We start from the raw sequence: 23,446 nt of genomic DNA on the forward strand, positions 1-23,446 counted from the left end.
GCGTTGGTTTAACACCCGAGTAAGTTCCTTATTAGACTTATTGAATCCGGAATATCTCTAAGTAAAGGCATCAGTTTAAAACCCGAGTGAGTTCCTTGTACAAAGCATCGGTTTAAAACCCGAGTGAGTTCCTTCTCAGACTTATTGAATTTCTCCGAAAATCTCTAAGTAAAGGCATTATAAGACCTACTGCAAGAATGACTCAAATGACTAGCAAAGTTCAAGGATGAAGTTCATATCTTTATTTCTTAAAACGACCAGAAGAGGCCGACCTTTACAACCAGCATATGTAAAAACAAGTGTTGGGGTACAATCTTCACTCGGTCAAATAAGAAAGACATCATCAAGAAGTTACAAGATTGAAAGAACTTTGCCAGAAGTAATACAGAGTCAGGAAGCAACACAAATTTAGGAAGAAGAAGAACAGAGTCGGGAAAAAGCATGTTTATCAAAATCCTCTGCACTTCCATACTCTTTATCCAGCTTGACCGGAAGAAGTCTGATCTTTGATGAAACCTGTACTCAGGCCAAGTTCTTCATAACTGAATCCTTGGAGAGGAGCATAAGGAGGGGAATCATCGAGATAATGCATGATATCCGGATCCGGAGGCGGAGGATCAATCTTATCTCTGGTCCAGTCAGGGGAAGGAAGACCCAGCTTGGCAAACACTTCAGGATGGCAAATAGCGCTATAGGGAGTCGTATCAAAATGAGGGTCTTTCCTTAATATCGATTCCCATACTTCGTTTTCGCCATTGCGGTATGCTTGCAAGTTATAAGCATTCAGCATGTCAACAAATGGCTTACTGTGCAAATACTTGAAGGTGCAAGCTCTGCGAACGTCAGTTGGAAGGGATTCGTGCAAGGGAATGTTAGCTTGCCTTTGGGGTAACGCTTCAGATCCTTTTGCCCCTGACTTTCCTACTTCTCATTCCAGCCGTCGGATCTTCTCCTTAACATCATCCAAATCCGAACGGAGACGCTCAATCATAGAGTTCTTTTCTCCTGCAACCTCCTAAGCTAATTTCCTAAGGCGAGCAATTTCAACGTCCTTAGCTTTGGAGTCTTCCCGAAGCCTGGAAACTTCATTACTCTGTTTACTGAGTCGAGAGGCTGCTTCCACTTGGTTGTGGAAGTTGCCAGTAAGACTCCTGCAAACAACTTTCGAGTTAGACAGGAGTAAAAGAATAATCTTCAGCATTAAAAGATAATGAAGAAAAACTTACACCACCAGTGACTTCATAAAGTCATCGTCTGGAAGTTTAGAAAGAACTCTGCTCTGGCTAGGCATTTGAGCAGCAGTGCACCACTCCAGCGCTTTGTCAAACTCGTTTGACACTAATTCAGACTTCCTCAGGGGAGGAGAAGGATGAGCTACATCAAGAGAAGGATGAGCTGCATCCTCCACCAACCGACGGCGCTTCCTAGTGGCAAAATCCTCCGGCTCCAAAGAAGGAGAGGAAGAGGATGCCAAACAAGCTCTAGAGTTGGAAATAGAAGTAGCAACTGCTGGGACCACGCCTTCGTCAGATGCCAACATAGTTGCCTTAGATGTCCGAAGGGTCTCCTTCGAAGAATCCCAAATGGTTTCTCCAACAGTGACATCAACAGCACAGGCGGCAACGAAAGGATCAAGATCTTCCTGCGAAGATCGAACAGTCTTTTCAGGCAGAGGGAGCGAAGGAGAAACGTCAGCAGAAACTGTGGGAATCTGATCTGAAGATTCACCAACAGCAGTCTCCTTATGCTTAGAAGATTCATCAGATGCAATCACCTCACTGGCGGCAACCTGTGTCGGAACTGGGACAGTCTTCTTGCAGGAATTCGCCCTAATAAAGCTCAAATCGATTTTGGGAGGCACTGCAAGTACAGAAAAGGCAGTATCAGTATGAAAATCCAACAACATTCAGAAAAAGGGAAAACCCTAATTCTCAAATACCCATTAAATGAACCCCAAGTATTACTATTGTGAAGTTCACTTAGGCAGAAGAAGAAGAGATTCGTGACATGGGCAAAGTAAAAGCTTACTTGTTCAGATGCTGACCGAAAATATTGCTTGAATACGAAAAGTATGAACTCGGCAAATGAAGACGGAATGTCTTTTTGTTTTGCAAATCTAACTTGCAGATAGCAAGATAAATGAGAAGTACCCTTGAGGAACTTAAATAGCCTCAGGGAATGAGGCAAAGGTTAAGAGCCAAAGGCAACCGAAGGACCGGATCGAAGAAACGCTTCGAGTTCTTCAAAAAGTAAGATCGAAGGTCAGAGGAAAGCCACGTGGAAGTATGCACCTGGTACGAGAATACCTCCAACCGTCGCGCCACCACTTAAATGATATTTATATTTCCAACTCGTTGGGAGAAGTGAGTGGTACACAAAGGCAGGGAAATGTTTGGACTTCGTAATAAATGAAGGAACAGTTGAGAGTATGTACAAGCTGGAAGCTGAAACATCTCTCCCGAACGCCTCTTCATGATATCCCAAAGGTCATCCCTCGTCAAGATACAAGGAGTTAAGTGATAAGTGATAAGTTATATCATTTATATTTTATTTCCAAGACAAGCTTTTGGAGATAGGATGAGGAAATATTTAGGCAATCATTGGAAAAGTTCTATTTTCATTGATTATGGAGGGTCAAGCTTTTCAAAAAAAAGAAACCCTCGACTCCCTAAGACTCTTCTTCATTATTGACTGAGGAGTCTTTCTCAGGATTGTCTCCATCAGTCTTCTTTTCAGCAGCAAGCTGTGAAGTTTCTTCTTGAAGAGGCGGGGAATTAGCAAGATATTCCTCATAATTCGGATTAGTTGGAAAAGGATCATCCTCTCCCAAAGCCCAGTCTAGGAGGGCCAACTTAAGCTTTCCAAAGATTTCTTTGTGACACCTCATGAAATGGAGTTGTATCAAAGGAAGGGTCGGACACGAGGATCTTTTCCCAAACATCATTCTGCCCCACGCGGTAAGCTTGAAGGTTGAAGGCGCCCATCAGTTTAGAGAAAGGAACGCTGTTCAGGTATTTTCAAACACAATCCCTTCGAAGCTCTGGTTTGATATGTTCGGGTTTGCTAGGAACTGCCAGCTGCAGTATACGTTCGTTCTCTATGGCTTTAAACTTAAGACTGTCACCGAACAACGTAGCAGCCTTTCTCTGTTTCCTAGCCTCGCGCTTGGCAGCAACAGCGCGGGCCTTTGAAGAATCGAGGGCCTTTTTCAAGGAATTCATCTCCTCATCATACTTCACCTTCAGTTCTTCGGTTGCTGCCTTCAGCCGGTCTATTTCAGAATTGGCCTTCGCCAAATTCTCTTCACAGGTCTGCATCAAGGAGCCATTGCGACCAACTCGGCTCAATGCCTCCATGTGTTGGTAAAAGCTCAACACAACATTCTTGGGGACGAGGAGATTATCAGAAGAACTCATAAGAAATTATGAAAAGCAATTAATAAAAGATCAGGAGGGACGGTACCTTGTGGACTAATTTACAAGGGCATCATCGTCCAGGGCTTCAAAGGCCTGACGATCAGCAGGCAGAAGACCGAGAGAACTCCATTCTACAGCTTACTTAAGGTCTTGTGTTGCCCTATCAGTCTGCTTCAGTGTCCACTAAGGCATGAAGATCTCCTCGAAGTCTTCATTCTTTTTGGATTTTTTTCTAGGAGGAAGCATCGACTGAATCATGCTTCCTTTTAGTTCGAGCGGCGAAGGAGATACCAGACTCTTCCACCATTGGTTTTTTCCCTTTTCCCGAAGCATCAACCACGGGCTTCAAGTTCCTGATACCCTTGTTGGAAGGGTCGAGAGAGGGAACAGAAACCACTTGTTCAGCAGTCAAAGCTCGAGGCGACCGTTGCTCATCTGTCACAACGGCCCTGGCAGCCTTTGCCCGAAGATTCTCTGGGTTCATTCTTGGTGGCACTGCAAAGAAGGACAAAAATCAGGATTGCAAAAAGACATCATTCTTAAAAAATTGAAGGATGATGGTTAAGAAGCTCACAATGAGCTAGTCCCCAGTACTGGAGAATGGAGTTGTATTCCATCTCATATCTATGTATCTCTTGATACTATGGAATTGATTTGATCTTCTTGACGGCCGTTTTGTCTTCTTTGGATAAGGGAAGAACCCGGTTACCCTTAGAGTATGAAGTATACTGTTTCCAGACGGTCGGGAAGTTGAGATCTGGTTGAGGCGCTCGACAGAAAAAGTATCGATGGCGCCATCCTTTGTGATTGGAAGGGCAAGTTCCTTTAACAAGAATGCTGCCCCTCCAGTTAAGCTCAGTTTTATTGCGCTTGGAAAGCACAACCCAACCGGGAGGATGGGAGATAGAAAGAAGATGAAAATGCACAAAAAGAGCAAGAGAAGGCGTAATGCCAAGTTCAAAACATAAACCCAAGAAGCCGACGATGAGACGCCAGCTATTGGGAAGGGGCATTCCAAGGCAAATATCCCAGTGATTCAGGATGGCTGCGAACAAAGGATTAAAGAAAGGAAAGCGAACCTCGCTTTCCAGGGCATCTATATATAGGGAAAATTAACCTGGAAGGGTCGAATCAACTCTCTCATCAGGGTTTGGAGCCCTAAGGTGGTAAGAGGAAGGAAAATCAAAACCCTGAATAGTCGAAAGAAGAGTTTACTCCTTATACGAGGAGGCAACAGAATCGGGTCTACCACTAGTTTTGGAAGTTTGTTTTGACTGCCCAGAAGACTCTGCGGTCACCCTAGGAGTCATGGATGGTCCAGACTCAGGAAGGGCAGAGGAAGTTTCAGCTTTTCCTTCTAATCTCTTCTGGTTAACTTCTGCGAAGTCATGCCAGAGAGCAGTTAGGGTTTTATTATCACTATCCGACTGCTTCGAGGGAAGGGAAACAAAAGCCTCATTACCATTATCACTATTTCTGGTGTTGGGCATAAGGGAGGCTTCGGAAGAAACCCTACTGTCCTCCATTGCTAAAGTCTTAGTACGGTACAAAAAGAAAAAGAAAAACCTGGAGACAGGAAGTTAACTTTGCAAAGAGATCAGTAAACTTACTGATTCAATAAGGCAAAAAGCTTCAGAACGATAAGGCGCGAAGGAGACGACGAGGTTTCAAAATTCCAACAAGAAGAATGAAATCTACGAAGACAACCAACCGCTTTTAAGCACCCGCACGAGTGTTCGAGGACGTGAATGATCGAGATTTATTCAGCATCAACGATCGAGATTTAAAGACGGTTTGAAAGTTTGAACTCACGAATCCAAAACATGCTTTCAGAAACTGTCGTTGGGTTACGTGAGCCATGATCGTTCGAATGCAAAAGGACGCGTGGCATTGCCCTCACAACGCTCGAGGAAAAAGGTGACCACCGCATTAAATGTGATATGACATTTAGTGAGATATGCAAAGATTATTGCTTGACGAGGAACCCAGTTAAAAACCAAGCCTCGGGATCGACCGAACGCTTGGTCTGGGGGGCTCGTGATGTGGAGAAAATATGATTGAACCTGGTTCATACTTGGTTTGACCTTCGACTCCGGTCGGGACGAAAGGAATCGACTCGCTTCCGAGCGAGCCGGGTCCAAGAGGTAGCTTGCTGAGGAAGATAACTAAATCAGCAACAAGCACGCCCTAATCCAACTTATGGATTAGGTTAATTACCTTAATGATGGCAGACACAACTTGGCGGCTATCACTTATCACTATTGAAGGGATAATCATCAGATAACCGTGAGGTTATCTCATGAGTCCTCTACTAGTTCAAACTAGTAGAAATCTATCGCTCAACGGATCTAACTGTTAGAATCCAACGACTATCCGAAGAAGGCTCAAATACATCCAACGAAGAAGATTCGAAGGTACACTCTATATAAACATCACTTACCTACAAGGTAAAGGGGAGATCCAGATCTACACACACATTTGGACGTAAACACTCAGATGCTTATGATCTAAATCGTTTTCCAGTTATTCATTCCTAAGCTATGTGCTTCTAACAGAGCCGTTTGTGATTAAGTTCATCGACTGACTTAGCCTTCGGAAGTGGACTCCCGACCCCAGCGGTCGGGCCACATCTGACGCTTTCATTTTGCAGGTCATTCTAAGGAGATCTAAGGGTTGAGCAGATTTTGGAGAAATCAGGTTAATTCATCCATTACAAGTGCAAATAGATATGGGCTTAAAGTTGATCCTTGATTTAGCCCAACTGTAATTGGAAATTCATTCATTTGCCCCCCCACTGTTCTTGTACTTGTCACTGAACCATCATACATATCATTAACTATGTCTACATATTACTTCTTTTCTCTAGTACATGCCAAATTAATGCTCTAGGAACTCTATTGTAAGTTTTTTCTAAATCAATAAATATCATATGAAGATATTTCTAAGTCAATAAAATACCATATGAAGGTCTTTTTTTACTCTCTTTATACATTTTCATAAGTCTCCTAATTTGGTAAATAACATCCGTTGTAGATCTTCCCAGCATGAATCCAAATTGATTCTCCATAATTGTTGTTAAGTATCTCAAACGAGTTTCAATTATTCTCTCCCATAATTTCATAGTATGGCTCATCAATTTAATGCCCCTATAGTTGTTATAGCTTTGAATATTTCGTTTATTTTTATAAATTGTGATACGAAAGTTTCATACCCAACCGGATCAGACCCGGACGGGTCTCCACATTCGGTCGGTCACCTCATGGCATGGGTTTCCTAGCCCATCGGGTTATACCCGATTGGGGCTTCACATTCAATCGGGATCATAGCTGACTGAATTGATCGAGGCACAATGAACGCTCGACTAATATAGCAACCTTTCTCTATTAAGAAAGTCAACTCCATCGACGATTGCACGGGATTAATAACAGGAAGGCGTGATCTCAGGAGATATGACAGCCCCCGTCGGATAGACTTACCAAATGCATATAAGGTAACATTAACAATATAAGATAAGGGACATACCTCACCGGTAAGCATCCAATACACTCTGAGTATAATCTTGTGTAGCTTTTGCATGAGACCTCACTCTGTTCATTATCTAACTTTACCATCGGAGGCGGCTGACCGGTATACGAGTCGGCCCGCATCTAACCTTTCTTGCAGGACTCATCATCCCGGATACGAGAGGAGGCTCAGTCAGATCTAGAAGTTTAATTGAGACGCATCAGTTTGGCGCCGTCTGTGGGAATGACAAGTTTCGAAGTCATGGTGAGACGAGTAAACGGACGTGCTCGGTAGGAAACTACCGGGGATGATCGAAGAATTCTAGAAGATGGGGTTGACCCCTCAACCCGGGTAGAACAGGATCCTCTTCAGGACAACTTGGTTCTAGAGGACCCGAACGGGGAAGGAACATCCAAAGGTCCCCAAGGCCATGCTACTATGGCAGATGTGGACGAAATAAGAAAAGGCATGCTCGAGATGCAAGGAATATTGCGTAACTTGGTCCATCAAATTGGAGTCGAGCAAGGACCGAGACGTAACACTCAGGCGGGAAGGTTGCTGAGAGCCTTCCAGACAGTAAGGGGATCTCGACAAAGAAGGGGTGTCCCGAGAGGTAGGCAAACCGGGGGACGAGGGGTAACCCATCCCGATCGGGATAATCGTCAGGTAACGCCAAACGGGATCAGGATCAGTGCAAGAAGCAAGCCAGCGTTTACGAAGTAATAAACGCTCAGGTAAAAGCCGATCGAGATAGAAGATCTGATCGGGATACAGATAAGAATTCCCCGAATGACAAAAATTTGGGGTCAAGAAATAAGTGGAAGCGTGATCAGGGACGGGTGAATTACACTCCCCTCAACGCAAAACCGTTAGAGATTCTGATGAATATTCGGGACAAGAAATCTTTGAGGTGGCCCGGGAAGCTGTATTCTCTTCCAGAGGATCGGGACATGACAAAATATTGTGGTTTCCATAAAGACTACGGGCACCACACGGATAATTGTCGAATTCTGAAATAAGAAATCGAGAAATTAATCCAACAAGGTAAACTTTGTCAGTATGTTCGTGAATCGGGAAAGCCCCGCACTGGTTCGCCAGAACCCAAAAAGAGAGCCCAATCACCTAGCCCGAAAGAAGTCGCCAAAAAGGCTGATAAGGGAAAAGAAAAAGAAGATCGGGAGGAGACACCCGTCTACGTGATCATGGGAGGCCCGACTGTAGAATAAATCAGGAAGGCAAAGCAAAAAGCACGGTTCGTGGGAGCTGTGCACCTACCCAAAAAGAGACAAAATCCGGCATGCTCGGAGCCAATAATCTTCACCGATGAAGATCTAAGCGGAGTTATAGCGCCGCATGATGATGCAATTATCATCAAGGTGAAAATTGCCAATTGGGAGGTCCATCGGGTCTTGGTTGACACAGGATCATCAATTGATCTGATATCCTACGAGGCTTTTAAAAGACTTAAACTAGCTGATGACTTGCTAACCCCCTCATCGACTCCCCTGTTTGGTTTTGCAGGATCCTCGGCAATAGCCGAAGGAACGATCCATTTGGATCAGAAGATCGGGAAGTCACCCCGAGACACACTGGTCCGGGTCAACTTTATGGTTGTGAAGGATTTGTCAGCGTACAATGTGATCCTGGGATGACAAACACTCAATGCACTTGAGACCGTTGTATCCCCCCGACACATGAAACTAAAGTTCCCGACTGATGCAGGGGTTGGAGAATGCTGCTCGGATCAATCTACCTCCCGGCAATGCTATGCTAACTACCTGAAGGAGAAACGGAGGTCTGGGAATTCGGGAACCGCACTGACTGTTGAAGTTTGTGATGATCAGGACGAAGAAAGCATGCAGTGAGCGGAACCAGTAAAGAAATTGGAGAGAATTCAACTCAACCAGTCTCTACCCGAGCAAGGGACATTCATCAGGTCGAGCCAGCCGGACGAATTCAAAAAGGAGCTTACGCAGTTCTTGTATGACAACGCAGATATCTTCGCGGGGTCAGCAAGTGACATGCCCAGGATAGATAGGCGGGTAGCAGAGCATAAGCTCTGGATTCAGAAGGATGCCACCCCGGTCATCCAAAGACGAAGAAACTTTGCAATCAAAAAGCATGAAGCGATCGAGTCGAAGTTGAAAAAACTGGAAAAGTCGGGTTTCATAGAACCGATTGAATGCCCCACCTGGCTGGCCAATGTGGTGATGGTCAAAAAGGCGAACGGGAAGTGGAGAATGTGTACTGACTACACAGATTTGAATAAAGCCTGCCCGAAGGACCTGTTACCCTCTCCGAGAATTGATCTCCTAATTGATGCAACTACGGGGCATAAGGTCCTTAGCTTTATGGACGCTTATTCAGGGTACAACCGATCTTGATGAGTTGGGATAATGAGAAGCATACCTCATTCATGACTGATCGGGAGAGTTATTACTACTGGGTGATGCCATTCGATTTAAAGAATGCGGGGGTCCACTTATCAAAGAGCCGTCAACAAAATTTTCCAACAACAGATCGGGAAAAACATGGAAGTTTACGTTGATGACATGCTTGTGAAGAGTCTAGTTTGGGCAAAACATTTGGCAGACCTTGAAGAAACCTTTGACGTACTAAGAACGTACCAAATGCGTCTGAACCCCGAGAAATGTGCCTTTGGAGTTTCTTTTGGGAAGTTCCTCGGCTTCATGGTTTCCCAAAGGGGAATTGAAGCCAACCCGGAGAAGATCCAGGCGCTGATCAAGATGAAATCGCCTGTCACAGTAAAGGAAATCCAATGTTTAACCGGAAGGATAGCAGCATTAAACCGGTTCATTTCCCGAGCCGGGGAGAAATGCAATTCTTTTTTCAAAGCATTGAAGGCTACACCCAGTTTGGGGGCAATCACGTGGACGGAAGAATGCCAACAGGCATTTAAGCAACTAAAAACGTCACTCGGGACGACACCTGTCTTGGCTAGACCAGTGACCGAAGAACCTCTTACAATTTATCTTGCCATTTCACTAACTGCAGTCCGCACTGTACTGGTGAAAGGGGAGACAATCCAGAACCCGGTCTATTATGTGAGTCATGTACTCATAGATGGTGAGACAAGGTACCCGGACGTCGACAAACAGGCTTTAGCTCTTCTGGTGGCATCATGAAAGCTAAGACCCTATTTTCAAGCACACCCGATAATAGTCCCGACCAACTTCCCACTAAAGAAAATACTTCAAAGACCTGATGTGGCCGGAAGGATGGTCGGGTGGGCAATGGAGCTTAGTGAGTACCAGATCGAATTCAAACCAAGGACGGCCATAAAAGCTCAGGTTTTGGCCGATTTCATGGTAAAAAGCAGCCTACCGCGAAATGAGAATCAAGCAGATACTACTGAAACATCAGACTTTTGGATTTTGCACGTCGATGGCTCGAGTTGTGTTTCTGGATCGGGAGCGGGGCTAACATTCAGTAGTCCCGAGAACTTCACGATCAGTTATGCATTAAGGTTTAACTTCCCGGCTTCGAACAATGAAGCCGAGTTTGAAGTTGCTATAGCAGGCTTGCGAGTGGCTCGAGCGCTCAGGGTTCGAGAATTGGAAGTGAGAAGTGATTCTCAACTTGTTGTCAACCAAATCAAGGGAGAATACAATGCAAAGGATGAGAGAATGGCCAAGTATTTGGCCAAAGTTGAACAACTCTAGATTCTCTTTGATTGGGTAACTTTCCAACATATACCCAGGAAGGAGAATGAAAAAGCAGATGAACTCTCTCGATTATCCTTGGCAAATTACAAAAACTTGACTCAGCAGTTTACATCGAAGAATTGAATAGCCCGAGTACACAGGAGGTAGAAGCTTTTGAGATCAGCAGCGAGCCCGACTGGACAACGCCCTTAGTAAATTACCTTCGGGACAATATCCTCCCGACTGATCCAAAAGAAGCCAAAAGAACAAGGAACCAAGCTAGCTATGGGTGGAAAGGCTTTGGCACAGAAGGTATTGCGCTCGGGTATATTCTGGCCAACTGTGCAAAAAGATGCTATTGAATATGTTCGCAAATGTGGACAATGCCAAAAGCACGCCAACGTTCCAAAGGTGCCAGCAGTTCCCATGATGCCCGTCTCCAGCCCGACACCATTCGCAATGTGGGGAATGGACCTAATCGGGAAATTATTGAAGGCTTCAAGAAATCGGGAGTACCTTGTGGTTGCCATAGACTACTTTACGAAGTGGGTCGAGGCTGAACCGTTGTCTTCCATCACAGAAAAGCAACTGGAGAAATTGTTCGAAGAGAAAGTCATTTACAGGTTCAGGATACCCCAAATCCTCGTAACGGACCCTGGAAAACAATTCGAGGGAGCGGGATTCAAATCTTTTTGCAAACGATATCACATTGAACATCGGTTCGCCTCAATTGCTTACCCTTAGAGCAATGGACAGGTGGAAGTCACCAATAGAACACTTCTGGACAGGATTAAGAAGAGACTAGAGGATAGTCGGGCACAATGGGTCGAGGAACTCCCGAGTGTTCTGTGGTCATACAGGACAACTGCGCGAACCCCAACTGGAGAAACTCCATTCTGCCTCACGTATGGAACCGAAGCCTTAGCTCCCGTGGAGGTATTGGCCGGGTCATTACGTTATAACACCTTTGATGAAAATCAAAATGACCAGGGCTAAGGGAAAACTTAGACCTCTTGCAAGAAACCCGAATGAAGGCACAGCAAAGAAATCAGTTGTACCAAAAAGAATAGCTCAACACTACAACTCCCGGGTCAAAAACCGAAGATACAGATCAGGAGATTTGGTGCCGAGAAGAACTGGGGCTTCCGATCCAAAGAATCAAGGAAAGTTAACTCCAACATAGGAGGGACCTTACCTGGTTGACAAAGAAACAAGACCGAGAGCATACAGAGTGAAAGACTCAAAGACTGGAAAGCCGATTGATCGGTCATGGAACTCCACCAACCTGAGAAAGTTCTATCAATAGCTCTGTACCTTTTTCAAAAAGGAAGTAGACATTTTCGGGTCCTTCCCGGTTTATTTTGCGCCTTATTCTAAGGACTAGCACTTTTTAATAAAGTAAGATTTGGGTACGTCCCGGTCTATTTGCACCTTTATTAAGGACTTGCATCTTTTTCCTAAAGATAAAATTTTTCGGGTCCTTCCCGTTTATTTTTGGCACCTTTACCTAAGGACTTGCGTTATTCGGGTACACCCCGAATGTCTTGCGCCTTTTAAAGGACTTGGCACTTTGACTAAAAGCTATTGTAGCGGTTCGGGACCATCCCGAATGTCTTGCGCCTTTTAAAGGACTTAGCACTTTCTCAAAAGTTACCAAGTAATTCGGGTCCACCCCGGTCTTGTTGTGCCTTTTAAAGGACTTAAGCGTGAAGCATTCCTGATCATTAAATAACAAATTACAAAGGCAATAGTTGCAAAACACTTAGTCAAAAATTCATTCACAAAAGGATTACATGATTCGGAATACAAAAAGTTTCAAGATCCCAAGCTTCTCAATCAATCTTCAAAGAGGGGCTTGCTGGAGGGTTCTCTTCAGCAGTAGGCTCACCAAACCTTCGTCGGACACCTTAGTGTCGCAACGGTGTCAATCGGGGAAACCCCTGACTTCTTCCTCAGCAAAGGATTTCTTTGGGCCATCATCTTCAACATCTTCCGCCAACTCCCCTTCAACCTCTTCCTCGTCCTCTGCTTCTTCTTCTTCTTCTTTTTCCTCTTCCACTTCCTCTTTGGGATAGTGTCGAGGAGGAGGATCGATGTAGTCGGTAGCAACAGGGAATGGGATGAATTCGAGTTCTGGAAGACCCTCTGGCCGAGGAAGCTTGAGCTCATCGTACAGCTGAGGGTCCAAAAGCTTCTCCAGTTCGTTGGGACGAGGAAGCTCTGTTTGTTGAAGTGTCTTCTTGAAGGCGATGCGCAATCCTCTTCTGAAGGCGGGAGTGGCAATGGCCACCGATAATTTTTTGAATTCGTCGGTGGCAAACTAATCTTCTAACACCTTCCGCCTGAAAATTTGAGCCCCTGAAGCTTTCAGTTCAGCTAGTTCATCCCTCAACTGCGCATTCACATTTCTTTCTTGGGCCAGGAGAGCCTCAGAAGCTTCCAAATCCTCGGCAGCCTTCCCGAGTTTCTTCTCAAGATCAGTGACTTTCCCTTTGTATTTGCCGTTGCTTTTGGAAAAGTCATCCCTTTCCTTCTTCAACTTGGCCATTTTTCCTTCGGCCTCCTCCAACTTCTTCTTTGCCTGGTCAGCCCGAGCCACCGCTTGACCAGCCCGAACGTTCGCTTGCTGATGAGGCTGTTCGGCCAGCGCCAATTGGTTAGCTTGGTCCCGAGCCCTACGCAGGGACTCGGCAAAAATGTGAACCGCCCCGGCCACATACCTAAAAAAAAAGGGCAAGCATTAGACAACAGGAAACAAAAAAAGGAAGAAGAACGGGATGGAATCGGAAGAGAGTTACCTAAATCCTTCATCGAAAAATTCCCTATTTGGGAGATTCTGCAAGTACTCCCGATCAGCATCTTCAGTGGCATGGTTCAACCACTGCTCGGCGTGTACCGAGTCAGAAAAAACCGAGTTGAAGTCGGGATTCCCAGCTGAAGTTGAAGGCGCAACTTCATGTTCGGGTTTGTAGATGCGAACCTTCTTTGGAGGACGAGGAACCACCTCCGCCTTTCGTTTTTCACCTCCCGAGGAAGGCACTTTCTTCTTAGGACTCTTTTTAGTCCCGATCGATACAACCGCCGCAGAGGTTTGGCCCTTGGCCACAGAAGCCTTGACCGGGGCAGAACCCTGGGCGGGAATCTTTGTTTTTAGAACCCTGGAGGAAGAAGCCTTGGTAGTTGTTACAGGTTTCCTCCTTCGGGCCTCATCCATTCCCCCGAGAGCTGCAGTCAACAGATCTTCATCGGAAATATTCTGGGCCACTGCAAATCAAAGAGATATAATCAGGTTAGCACAAGGAATACAAAATGAAAGCAAGAGAAACAAAAACTTACCCGAGGAGAAACCCCACAGCTGAAGGACTGACTCATATTCCATAGAGTACCCATGGACTGCAAATTCGTTGTCCTCGACTTGGTTAATGATCCTGACCCATTCCTCTTCCTCGGGATCCAAGTCGACCGGAAAGTTCAGGCGGTCAATATCTTCTTTGGACCTCTCCTAGAACTGTGTGAGGAAGGGCTCGGGAGCAGGTGGCTTAAAGAACAGAAAAAATTCCCTCCATTTCTTGGTAGTGGACGGGAGAGAATCTTTCAAGATGAAATTTCCTTGGAAGGAAGAGGAAATCCTCTTCGAAAGAAAGAATCAGCCACGCTGGGTGTGGGGATGCAAAGAATAAAAGTGATGAAACATGCCGAAGGTCGGGAAAACTCCTAAGGCGTGACAGAAACCAACGAACCCGATCATGATGCGCAAGCTGTTCGGGCTCAAGTTAGATGGGTTAAGCCCGTAATGTCCTAAGAAATCAACAAAGAGATAATGCAAAGGGAGACGCAGCCCCCCGATGAAGGCATCATAATATAGGGGATAAAATCCCTCTGGGGGACTGTTCACCCTTTGTTCGTCAGTCGGGAGTATAACTTGGTATCCCTTGAGTATACCAAAACTGGATTTGAACCTATCTAAGTCCTCAGCAAAAAGGGAACAAAGGTAAAACTCTGGTCCCGAAGAATTCTGAACAAAGTCAATATGCCAAGGGCTCAAAGGCTGGGACTGGGCCAACGCCAAGGCAGCAGGATCTAAAGTTTTCCGATCCGGCTTGTAGGGGATAGCTCCCCGAAAACCACTAGGACGCTGGAAAGGCGGACGGGGTGGGGCTTTTCTACTGGAGACTCGGGGCGTGGATGGAACGTCTGTCCTCAGGAAAGCTTGGGGAGATGAAGCTGAAGGGTCCCAAGAGGTGGTTGTGGACTCAGGCCTTAGGGCACTATGGGCAAAAGCATGGGGCGGAGTCGGAACCGAAGCTTGCTCAGGACCTTCCCGAGACTCAACACTAGGGATGTCCTGAGCAAGATCCTAAGCGGCCTGTGCCCGAGCAGCTTGGAGTTCCTTATCCTTGCGGTTCATCTCCCTAATCTCTTCGAGGACCCGAGGATCATCATCTTCGGTGGAACTACTGCAAGTGTCAGATCTCTCGTCATCCGAGGACTGCTCATGAAATTCCTTCAGATGATCCCCGGTCAAATTGAATCTCTTAGTCTGATCACTATCGCCTTCACTAGCATATCCCTCAACCCGACAACGTTTTTCCCGATGCACGGGAACGGGAACTTTAGGCTTAAACCTAAAACCCCTTAAACTTACTTTTGGCCTCTTAACTATATATCTACTAGGGGCCATGGAAAAGAAGAAAGAACTTACTGCTTGAATACTGGAAAGGTCTCGAGAGCTTAGTCAGGAGCTTTTCTTAGTCGAGAGCAAAGGAAACTGTAAATCAAAACGAAGATGAGAGGGTTCTATTTATACTGCCGGAAGAAGCGTTACTCTTCCTGATCGAACGGTTACGACGATTAATGATCAACGGTTCAAGAAGGGAGACGGTTTAACTCCCCGAGGCAATCATTATGACTCTACGCATAGCTATTTGACGTGGTGAGCCCATACTGGAAGAGGACTTCGAGGAAAACCATTACGAAAACGGCTAGTCACTTCATTGCAGGCATTTAATGCACCCGAGGGTGACACCCCTCATTCTCCCGAATAATGCGGAACAACACTCGGGACAAAAGGTTTCTCACTCTCTCATTGGTCGGGACAAATGACAAGTTTGTCAGTTTAGAAAAGACTCCCTCATTATCCCGAATGAGATAAAATAATGATCGGGTTAAGATGATCGTGACCTGACAATTGTCCTCAGCTCATACAAGCACGAACAGATGTCTCATACTCTTAACCACACTGTCTCTACATTACACATAGTTACTCGGGACAATACCCGATGGCTACCTCAATCCTGGATAGCCAGTACTCTCTCAGAAACTTGACAGTTCTTGAAGGAATATGGCTTAAGACGAATTTTTTAAGATCAAGAGCCGGGAAGTTAAATACACCTGACGGCTCAACTTCCTTACTATCCCGCACATTGTGAACAACGATCGGGATAGGGGGCTTATGATACGGAAGTTTCATACCCAATCGGGTCAAACCCGGACGGGTCTCCACATCCGGTCAGTCACCTCATGGCACGGGTTTCCTAGCCCATCGGGTTATACCCGGTTGGGGCTTCACATTCAATCGGGATCATAGCCAACTGAATTGATCGAGGCACGATGAACGCTCGACTAATATAGCAACCTTTCTTTATTAAGAAAGTCAACTCCATCGACGATTGCACGGGATTAATAACAGGAAGGCTTGATCTCAGGAGATATGACAGCCCCCGTCGGATAGACTTACCAAATGCATATAAGGTAACATTAACAGTATAAGATAGGGGACATACCTCACCGGTAAGCATCCAATACATTCTGAGTATAATCTTGTGTAGCTTTTGCACGAGACCTCACTCTGTTCATTATCTAACTTTGCCATCGGAGGCGGCTGCCCAGTATACAAGCCGGCCCGCATCTAACCTTTCTTGCAGGACTCATTGTCCCGGATACGAGAGGAGGCTCAGTCGGATCCAGAAGTTTAACTGAGACGCATCAAATTGGAACTACAATGCTTCTCATCCATTCATCTAGCATTTTCCCTGTGCTCATAATCTTATTAAACAACTTAGTCCACCAAACTAGTCCCATGGGTTCCTAAGTTCTTTCATACTTCCATTGTGATTTCATCAGGACCTTGTGTCTCGCCTAATTTCATCCTCCTTAGTGTTTTTTTTTACTTCGGACATTGAAATTCTTCGTATATATGTTCGAAAATTGATGCCTTGATGAATGATGTAATTGTCTGAATCACATGTGCTTGAAGTATGTTTAGTAGACTAAAGAAATAGATTTTCCATCTTTTCTTAATGTTCTCATTACATACTAGTACTTTACCATCTCCATTGTTAATACATCTAACATTTTTTTTTTTTTTTCAGAACTTAGTTATGTGCAATTTCATGATTTCAAATAAAATGTTTGCAGGAACTATTTGAGTGGAATTCTCATTACAGGAAAAAGTTTGGGTTTGTTTTTCTTATATGTGCATCTGGTAAGAGTACACTTGAAGTTCTTGCAGAATTGAAGGTAATCGACTCTTTCTTCTCGTACTTGTGTGTTTATTTTGTTCAGTTGGCACTAACATATTTTCCTCTTTTATTTCTTTTGTGAGTGCCTTTTTTTTTTTTTTTTTTGTATTTATTTATTTTTTGTTGGGAGTGGATGGTTGGGGTGGGGTTAGAGGGATTGGATCTTTAAGCATCAATTTCTAAAGAAAATGACTATGGCATAATGGCATGTACTAGAAAGAAAGTAGAAGTAGATTGAAATTGTTGATGAAGTTTAATGCTTAAACCGATGAGATCTTAGTAAGTGATGTTCTAAAAGTTTATATCTTCTTAAGAGTGAGCATGATTCTTTTTAGACAGCAACAGAGTTTAGACATTAGAGAGATTATTGACAATGAAATCATCTTTTGCACCAAGATATAAGTGAAAATATGATCCAACTCAAGATTTGTTGTTCATGATGGGGAAGGAACGAACAACTCAACCACCATGTTGACAACAACAGCGGAAACAAATCAATTCTTCCATTTTTTGAATGAAGCTGTTAGGAAATAGACAAATAGATATTCTTGCAGGCAATTTATCGAACAATATTTGGCAATATACTTTTCTCGCAACTTTGTTGCAAATTGTATCACAAACACATCTATAAGGATTTCCACAAAATCACAAAAACACATAACACAAAGGAGTTTTTAACATGGAAAACCTCTCCAATGTGAAGAGGAAAAACCACTGGACCACAATCCACCAAAAAATCCACTAGTCATCAAAATCCACTGAACAATAGTTCTTGGCATACACCATTGTATGAACTCCAATGATGAATGAAACTAAGAAGTAGATAGATCTCATCACAAATAAAGGCACAAAGGCGTACAAATCACACTGACTTTTCGAGGTCAGATTCACAATCGCACCATTGGATTTGAAGAACGAGAAGTCACCAACCTCTAGTCCAAATTTCAGCTCAATCAGGCACCGGATGACCATCCGATGATGAGTTTGATCGAAACTGGACAGGGCACACTCAAAAAGGGGATTGGGGCTCTTTCCTCTCTATTTTGGGATTTCTTCCTTCTCTATTTCTTCTTCAACAAACATGCAATTAGTCCCTCTTTTAACTTGTAAAAAAAATGACTAAATTGCTCCTGTCATAAAGCATATGGGCTAACTCAAGTAATGGGCCATCCTCCACATGGAGGGAAACCCAACCCAACAGATCAATTGACCTTTTGGCAACCTCTTCTCTTAGAAGAAAGTTGTAATTTTTTTCTGAGAATTAGTGGATTAAATTGTGTGCAGTTTTATGTACATATGTGGTACCTGCAGCTGTTATGCATATGTCAGCTGCATCATACAAATATTATTTATGCATCATCTGTTTCACACAAATCTGCTTCTAGTTGGTCACTCTATTCATGTTGGCTTCGTCTTCTTACAGAAGCGCTACCCAAACAGACCAATAGTTGAGTTTGAGATTGCAGCACAGGAGCAGATGAAGATAACAGAACTACGTCTTGTCAAGCTCTTCACTAGTAAAAGCACATCTCCTTCAGTTGGCAGGCAACGTTCTTCCACACAAGTCACAAAAATAGAAGGTATCCTCCTTTTCTCTTCACTTCACTTTAATAATAAATTTAGACAACTCTTATGTCCATATCAATTCTAACCATGCATGGCCAACTGCTTTATCTTTCTCTTCATCCTCTACGTGGCCATGCAGCTGCAAGAAGGTCTATTTTGACCCATTTCATCCACATTCTTGGCCCACATCTTGTCTTCAATTACTTTAATAGACAATGGATTTCTGATCAACTTTGACAATATTTTACATCAAGGAAAGTCTTGACTACCTAAATATAAAAATAATAATGGCATAGATTGCAGCATAAATTTTTGTCACCAGCTACAAGTTGAGACGCTAAGACGAGTACAGTTCTGTGTCTTAGTTAGCGAACTTCCCTGTATGTTTCATTTTTTTTTTTCAAATTCTAAGTTTGATTCAGTCAACATTTTATTGTTGAAGATCGTATGAACATCATTGGAGCCCATCTGACTGCAGCTTCTGGAGCTCTTGCCAGCAAAGCTTCTCAATCTTCAGTAAGGACCCGCCCTCCCATCACAACCCATGTCCTTGATGTGTCTCGTGGATCTCCTGGTGCTGGCATTGAGGTACAGCTGGAGATGTGGAAAGGAACTCAACCACGCCCATTGTTTGGTGGTCCAGATTCAGGGGGCTGGACATTTCAGGGTTCATCAGTTACAAACAATGACGGAAGGAGTGGCCATCTGATGAGCATTGTGGATAATGTGGAGCCTGGTTTTTATCGGATAACTTTCAATACTGGGAAGTACTGTCCTGATGGCTTCTATCCCTATGTCTCCATAGTCTTTGAGATCAAGGAGTCTCAGAGATCAGAACACTTTCATGTTCCCCTTCTTTTGTCTCCGTTCTCATTCACTACATACCGTGGGAGCTAGGGTTTAAATTTCTTCTCCAGACGTTGCTACAATCTGTGGAATTATGAAATGTTTGAGAATGTAAAAATAAATAAATTAAAGCATGCAAATGCTTTACTTTTTGCTTGGGTTGCAGTTTTCTGGGGTTATTTTCTGCCTGATTATTCCCTTATCGGCTTAGGTTCCAAATTAAGGTTTTAATGGCAAGTAACTAGTAATATACATATGCTTAGAAGGTGTGCTTGGAATAATCCCACACTGAGAAATTCTGAATCATGGATTCCTATATATACCAGTTGTGTCATTTCACTTAATGCCTAAATCTTTTGAGTTGGACCCTGTGTTTGCTCATGTACTATTTTAGTTAAATTCCTGTTCTTTAGTGTGTGAACTCTTCTTTTGTAAGTCTTTTATGATGCAAAGCTTGTGATCAAGGAAAAGCTCAAGCTTGTGCTTTGAAGTTTCCTCTGTCTAGAGTCAAATTCAATGGCAACCAGACATATAAGTTGTGCCGTGTGTGATACCTGTATGATGGGGACAAGTTGAAAATGAGTTCATGCCCAAAAACAGGGTAGGATGGTTTTCCTGACAAGGGGCCTTGCCTCTTTGAGCTTCAGTAAGTCATGACTCAGTGCAGGTAATCAGTGAGTTCAGAAGTACTCAACCATGATGACCTAGTAAGAAAATATGGCTAGATTCCGATTGTTTTGTTAAATGAGTGTAGCTGCTGCAAAGCAGCAAGGAATTGTGAAATTTGTGAAGAACATGTTGGTTCCTGCCTATCAACATCAATAATACAGAAGGGATTGTAGTTTCTGCATATGTTCATCAGATGAGACAGTTTCATGGTGAGGAGTCATTAGAATCTCACATGTTGCCAGAGTCAGATTTCTGGTTGTGAAATTTGAAATACTCGGTGTGAGGAGTGAGGAGTCATTAGTAACCCAATTTGAACTGGTATCAAATTCTCCATTAGAATGTAGAACTTTACATTTCCCTATATTTCAAATATCCCTTTCTCACCAGTAATCTCTGCAAGAACAACATCCATCCTTGAAGTGGTGGAAACGACTTCGATCCCTAACGGTTATCTCGCGTTGATAAACCTTTGAAATAATTTTTATTGCAGAATGGCAATCCAAGCAGATCCTCAGGTTCTTCATAATGAGAATTTCATCACTGGGCTTTGTCTTCAGAAGACCAAAACAGATAGCCAACTTTTCACTATGTTGCAAAACCAAATCTTCCTTTTCTTCCTCGTCAATGTTCTGTAGCACTTCTGATGTTTCTGCAACATAGCCTGCCTGTTTCAGTTTTTGTGTAACCTGATCTAGCATCAAATATATGTTATCTGATTCTGGGTGAGAATCATCTCTGACAAGAAATTCATGTGCAATTCCATCAATAATGATGGAACTGCAACCAGGTGTTTTTTGGATTCCTCTTTCGTGCATTAACCCTCTCAACTTGCTCACATCTTCCCATTTCTTTTTGTTTTGCGTAGATGTTTGACAAGAGTACATAAACACCATCATTTTCTGGTTCAAGTTTTAGCAAGTGATTTGCTGCTCTCTCTCCAATCTCCACATTGTTATAAACTCTGCATCCACCAAGCAAAGCACCCCACACTGCACCATTTGGCTTCATGGGCATTTTCTTAATAAAACTTTCAGCTTTTTCCAAAAGCCCAGCTCTACAAAGAAGATCAACCATACACCCATAATGCTCCAACTTTGGAACTATTCCGTATTGAATCTTCATGTTTTCAAAATGGCTGCTCCCTTCTTGGATCAATCCAGCATGGCTACAAGCTGACAGAACCCCAATGAAGGTTATATCATCTGGTGTGATTCCAGCTACTACCATGGAAGTGAACAGGGCTGTTGCCTGCTCAGCCAACCCATGAAGAGCTAGTCCGCTGATCATGGTATTCCATGACACAACATCTCTCTCCACCATTTCATCAAATATCTGCTGGGCAACATCTATCCGCCCACATTTTGCATACATATCTATAAGTGAATTCTGCAAACTAGTAGAATAATTCAGTTTGGCTGCATTAACATATTCATGGACCCATCTACCAAGATTTAAATCGCCCAACTGAATGCAAGCCGAGAGCACTGCCAAGATCGTAATCTCATTTGGCTTTTGGTTTGATTCGGTGACCATTTGCTTAAACATCCTTAGTGCCTTGGCACTTTGATTGTTATGAGCATACCCAGATATCATAGCAGACCAAGCAAAGACATTCCTATTGGGCAATGCATCAAACACATCTTTTGCAGAATCCAACTCTCCACACTTGCCATACATATCGATCAGGGCAGTCCCAAGAACAACACACACCTTCATACCAGATTCCCTAATGCGAGAATGTAGTTTTCTTCCATAGTCCAGATCCCTTAAGTCTGTACAGGCAGAAAGGAGACTCACCATAGTCACTTCGTCGGCTTCTTGCCCCCCCTTTTCCATCTCAGCGTAAAGCAGCAGTGCCTCTTTTGGGTAATGATTCTTCACATAACCACCGATCATTGAACTCCACACAACTTGGTTTCTCTGACCCATCCTTTCAAATACTATTCTAGCTGAGAATGGATCTCCACAAGCTGCATACATTGTAATCAGTGTGGCTTCAATATATAGATCAGAGTCAAGGTCAAGCTTCACAATCTGACAGTGTAAAGCCTTCCCCTCATCGAAAGCCAAGGACTCTGTGCAACCCTTCAATAAAGAAGGGAATGTAAATCTATCAGGGGTGGTGGCTGATTCTTGGAGCATCTGTACATAGCTATTAAGTGCTTTTTTTGGTAGGTTGTGATTCACATAGCCTCTGAAGATAGTGTTCCAGATTAGTGTATTAGTTATTTCTGTTTGGTTGAAGATCATAGTGGCAAAAGCTAGACCTGTTGAATCTCCTGAAAGAGAATGGGAGATGAATTTGATGAAGGATGGGCTATGATGGATGTATCCCGTGGTGATCATTTGAGCATGGACCTGTTGGAAGTCTCTCCAGAGTGAACACTTATATCTATCCAAGAGGTGAAAGATTGGTTGGGGTTCTCTGGTTGAGTTCAAGTTGGGTCTTGGAGCTGTTGAAGTGGGAAGATTATGGTGGACAGAGAGGAGTGGAAAAGGCATTGTTTCCTGAGATGGGAGGTAGCTTCTCTTAATAGTGAAGAAAATTGGCGACACTGACTTTCATACTGATACCTCCTTTCTTATCCATTTTCCTTTTGTGGGTGACATCCATTCACCAGTTGCTATCAGGGCTGGATTTTTTTTGTTGATTTCAGATCACATTAGGCATTGGGAAGCTGGGAGCTGGCCCCAAAAAGCTGCAGACAAAAAGCAGGTTTATTTGATATCCTTATCTTATACGTAGGAATTCTTGAGCACTAACCATCTACTTGATACTCTCAATGTGTACATCATCAGTGTTATTAGCCAATCTGGTGGTTTTTATTGGACATAACCTCTAGAAATTCCATGAACGATCAGATGAGCATTTATGGCCAGACACAGAGGTTCAATGAAATGATAATTACAGTTGCAGTAATAGCTTTTGATGTTTCCAGACCATGTGGATGAAGTCTATTGAAACCTAAAAATATTGATAAAGATTTGGAACATACCGTTTGATTAAATCTTTCACTGAGGTAAATCATTAAGGAGGCAGACTGGTAAGGAAGGAGAATAGAAAGCTTCCTTTCATCAACCATGGTTTAAATCTGTTATTTTGTTGTAGGTACCTAATCATCTTAATATAATCAGGTTGGTATCTCATTTTTAGCTGCAAGAGCAAGCTTCCTGTTGTTTGTGTAACCCAGAATCTAGGTAAATGTTACTAGGAACTTATGTTAGAAAGCATTCTTGTTATTGTAAGGTACCCTTTCAA

General features: G+C 43.5%; 1 protein-coding gene and 1 pseudogene across 2 annotated transcripts in view; one reads left to right on the forward strand and one right to left on the reverse strand.

Moving 5' to 3' along the window:
* LOC149000329 (transthyretin-like protein) overlaps positions 1-20,538 on the forward strand; it is a 41,363-nt gene extending 20,825 nt beyond the window's left edge. The window contains exons 4-6 of one of the 2 annotated variants that reach the window (XM_089140756.1): positions 17,003-17,104; positions 18,530-18,686; positions 19,115-20,538. In XM_089140756.1, coding sequence (XP_088996882.1) covers positions 17,003-17,104; positions 18,530-18,686; positions 19,115-19,569 — 714 coding nt within the window. In that variant the 3' untranslated portion in view covers positions 19,570-20,538. The remainder of the gene's footprint in view (positions 1-17,002; positions 17,105-18,529; positions 18,687-19,114) is intronic. The other variant, XM_089140757.1, reaches the window with a different exon arrangement.
* Positions 20,498-23,319, reverse strand: LOC149000330 (pentatricopeptide repeat-containing protein At1g08070, chloroplastic pseudogene; annotated as a pseudogene).
* Between the last annotated feature and the right edge of the window lie 127 nt (positions 23,320-23,446).

The sequence above is a fragment of the Hakea prostrata genome, chromosome 11 (genome assembly GCF_041222555.1).
Source record: "Hakea prostrata isolate BN-2017 chromosome 11, UWA_Hpros_2, whole genome shotgun sequence".
NCBI lineage: Eukaryota > Viridiplantae > Streptophyta > Magnoliopsida > Proteales > Proteaceae > Hakea > Hakea prostrata.